This window comes from Somniosus microcephalus, chromosome 4, assembly GCF_052327205.1.
Source record: "Somniosus microcephalus isolate GS21.2 chromosome 4, FLI_Smic_1.0, whole genome shotgun sequence".
Taxonomy (NCBI): Eukaryota; Metazoa; Chordata; class Chondrichthyes; order Squaliformes; family Somniosidae; genus Somniosus; species Somniosus microcephalus.
The window spans coordinates 168,618,283-168,620,972 of record NC_140990.1 but is presented as its reverse complement, the minus strand read 5'-3'; the positions used below and the strand labels follow the sequence as shown (position 1 = coordinate 168,620,972).

Genomic DNA, 2,690 nt, shown 5'->3' with positions numbered 1-2,690 from the left:
TGAGTTGTGGGTTACTGTGGGAACCGGAAGCCACGTGAGGGGAAAAGTTCTGCCACCCTGAGAGTTAACCTGCTCTCCAGTTAGTGTGGAGGCAAACTGGGGGGGGGGGTCTGATAATTGGCATTGAAGGAATCTGATCATCACAAGCCTGATCTATGGGCTGGTTTCTCATGGGGTGTGAACTACAGAATTAGACACCGTTGTGATGCTCTCTGTGGTAGTTTGCTGACATTCACCGCTGATGAATGGCCACACGGGAGGTGTTGGAGGAGTGGTGGCCTGTGTGCATGAACCTGGTGCTCCCCCAACCCCAGCATTCAGGAACAGGGGAGAAAATGGGGATCACAATCGCCAATGGGGGGGGGGGGGGTCAAGACAGCCAATATCACGTTAAAACATGTCAGCAAAACCTCCTTGCTGGGGCATGGTGGTGAAGGTTAAAAGGTTAAATACGTCACAGGCAATACTGAAGTCAAAATCAGATGGAATCATAAAATGACAGCACAGAAGGAGACCATTTGGCCACATCACAAAATGACACAGCACAGAAGGAGGCCGTTTGGCCCATTGTGCCCCTGCTGGCTTTTGAAAGACCTATCCAATTAGTCCCACTCCCCTACACTCTCCATAGCTGAAACTAGGGCCCATAAATATCAGATAGTCACTAATAAATCCAAGAGGGAATTCAGGAGAAACTTCCTTACCCAGTGGTAAGAATGTGGAACTCATTACCACATGGAGTGGTTGTGGCAAATAGCATAGATATATTTAAGGGGAATCTAGATAAACACGAGGGAGAAAGGAATAGAAGGGTATGCTGATAGGGCGAGATGAAGAGTGTGGGAGGAGGCTCGTGTGGAGCAGAAACACCGGCACAGACCAGAATAATTTCCTTTTCGAAAGTTACTATGAATCTGCTCCCTTTCAGGCAGTGCATTCAACATCACACTGGGTTCAGATGCACACCGATTCAGTCCGCGAGCCATGTTTGAGAGGCCTTCGTGTAAAGGGAGGGGGAAGAAAAAAACTTTTTTTTTGTTTAAAAGTTTTATTTAAAACGAGGATTGTCTGTCCATGGTTAGAAAAGCACTGCCGTCTATAAACAGTCACCGATCACGGAAAATATACCAACAAAATGTCTTACGCCGCCAATTGCATCCTTGTTTATGTTGACAGTATAAAAGTTTAAGATAGAATAACACTGCATTAGGGGGAGGGGGAAAAGGTTTGATAAATAACAACTCGTACAGTTACACAATTACATCGATCACTAGACACTCGGAGGGTCCTGCAGCATTTGTAGAGTAGAAGGGTGTGTGTTTTATTAATTAAAGTAGCGGTGTCGTTCATTTAACCCTTTATTGTGTAGGTTACGATAAGGGGAGGGGGAAATGGGTTTGATTCTGTAAGGGGGGGGCGTGGTTTCAATTTGCCCCATCGCATCTGGGAAAGACGTCTTTAGTTGCCATCGGCTTTCCGTGGCAGACGCTCACTGACTGTGTGGGTGAAGGAAGCAGGGAGGGTGTGAGTGGTGCTGAAGCTGGAAGAATGTAGTCGGGCGCGTTAGACACGCATGATCCCAGGAGCTCCCGTCACTTTTCGAAGCATCCATCGCCGCTTGCAGCTTTGCTCGCGCCACCACTTGCCGCCTTACTCCAGCTGGTAGGAGTCAGCCAGCAAATCCCTCGGGCCACCGCATTCCACCGGGCAATGTACGAACTGCGGGAGGGAGGGAACGCACATCGTTAGAAACACTCGAAGTGACCTGCATTTCAGCTTGGGTTTCATCTGGGGAAAGTGGCCCTCTACAAACTGCTGGGAATCGAACTGGCCCAGAGCTGGATTTTAGAATAAATCTGCCTCAGAAAGGAGCTGGTTGAGGGATTAAATAATGGCCAGGACACCAGAACTCCCCTGCTCTTGCCCAGGTGATCTCTACGTCCACCTGAGCGGGCAGACTGCTGGGCCTCAGTTTAACTTCTCGTTGGAAAGACTGTGCAGCAATCACATATCAACCTAGCCTATATGCTCGAGTCTCTTGGGGCGGGCTTGAGCCCACGACCTTCCGACTCGGACAGGAGAATGCTGCCGACTGAGCACTCATTACTGGGAGCATAAAGGGGGTAGGGGGTGTAAGAGAAGGAATTACTTTCTTTGCACATGGATCTATTAAAGAGGGTGAATTGCATTACCATGCCTGGGCTGTTGAAGTAAAGCCAATTTGGACAGGGGAAACAGGGATTGGAACAGACACCTTCAGCGTATTATGGACTGAAATTGTGTCTGACTAGAGTGGGCACTCTGCAACTTGATTAACACGCAGTTGCATTGAAATGAAGAAATAGTTTTTACTGTAGGTCACTGTAGGGGGAGTTTCAGACCGGGACCTTGCTTCCACCACGTGTTCACGACATGCTGTGGTTGTAGTGTAGTGTTCAATTAACACCACCTACCCCCTGTACTTCCATTCTCTGGGATTTCCTATCCCAATTTATTACCGCTGATGGGTTTATTGGGCCGGAGGATAAGAGTCCCCGCCGTCTCTACATTTCATCATTCTTGGGATTTGGACATCGCTGGCAATGATTGCCCATCCCTAGTTGCCTGATACACTGGTAACACCTTGATAGCTTGCTAGGCCACTTAAGAGGGCAGTTAAGTCTTAACCGTGTTGATGGTGGGACTGGAGT

At 48.4% G+C, this 2,690-nt stretch overlaps 1 protein-coding gene across 9 annotated transcripts in view; it reads right to left on the bottom strand.

The window, feature by feature from the left end:
* Positions 1 to 1,028: 1,028 nt before the first annotated feature.
* The window catches only part of LOC147119974 (fibronectin-like), a 120,357-nt gene continuing 118,695 nt past the window's right edge, over positions 1,029 to 2,690 (bottom strand). For all 9 annotated transcript variants that reach the window (XM_085985433.1, XM_085985434.1, XM_085985432.1 and 6 more), the window contains one exon: positions 1,029 to 1,719. In XM_085985433.1, coding sequence (XP_085841559.1) covers positions 1,651 to 1,719 — 69 coding nt within the window. In that variant the 3' untranslated portion in view covers positions 1,029 to 1,650. The remainder of the gene's footprint in view (positions 1,720 to 2,690) is intronic.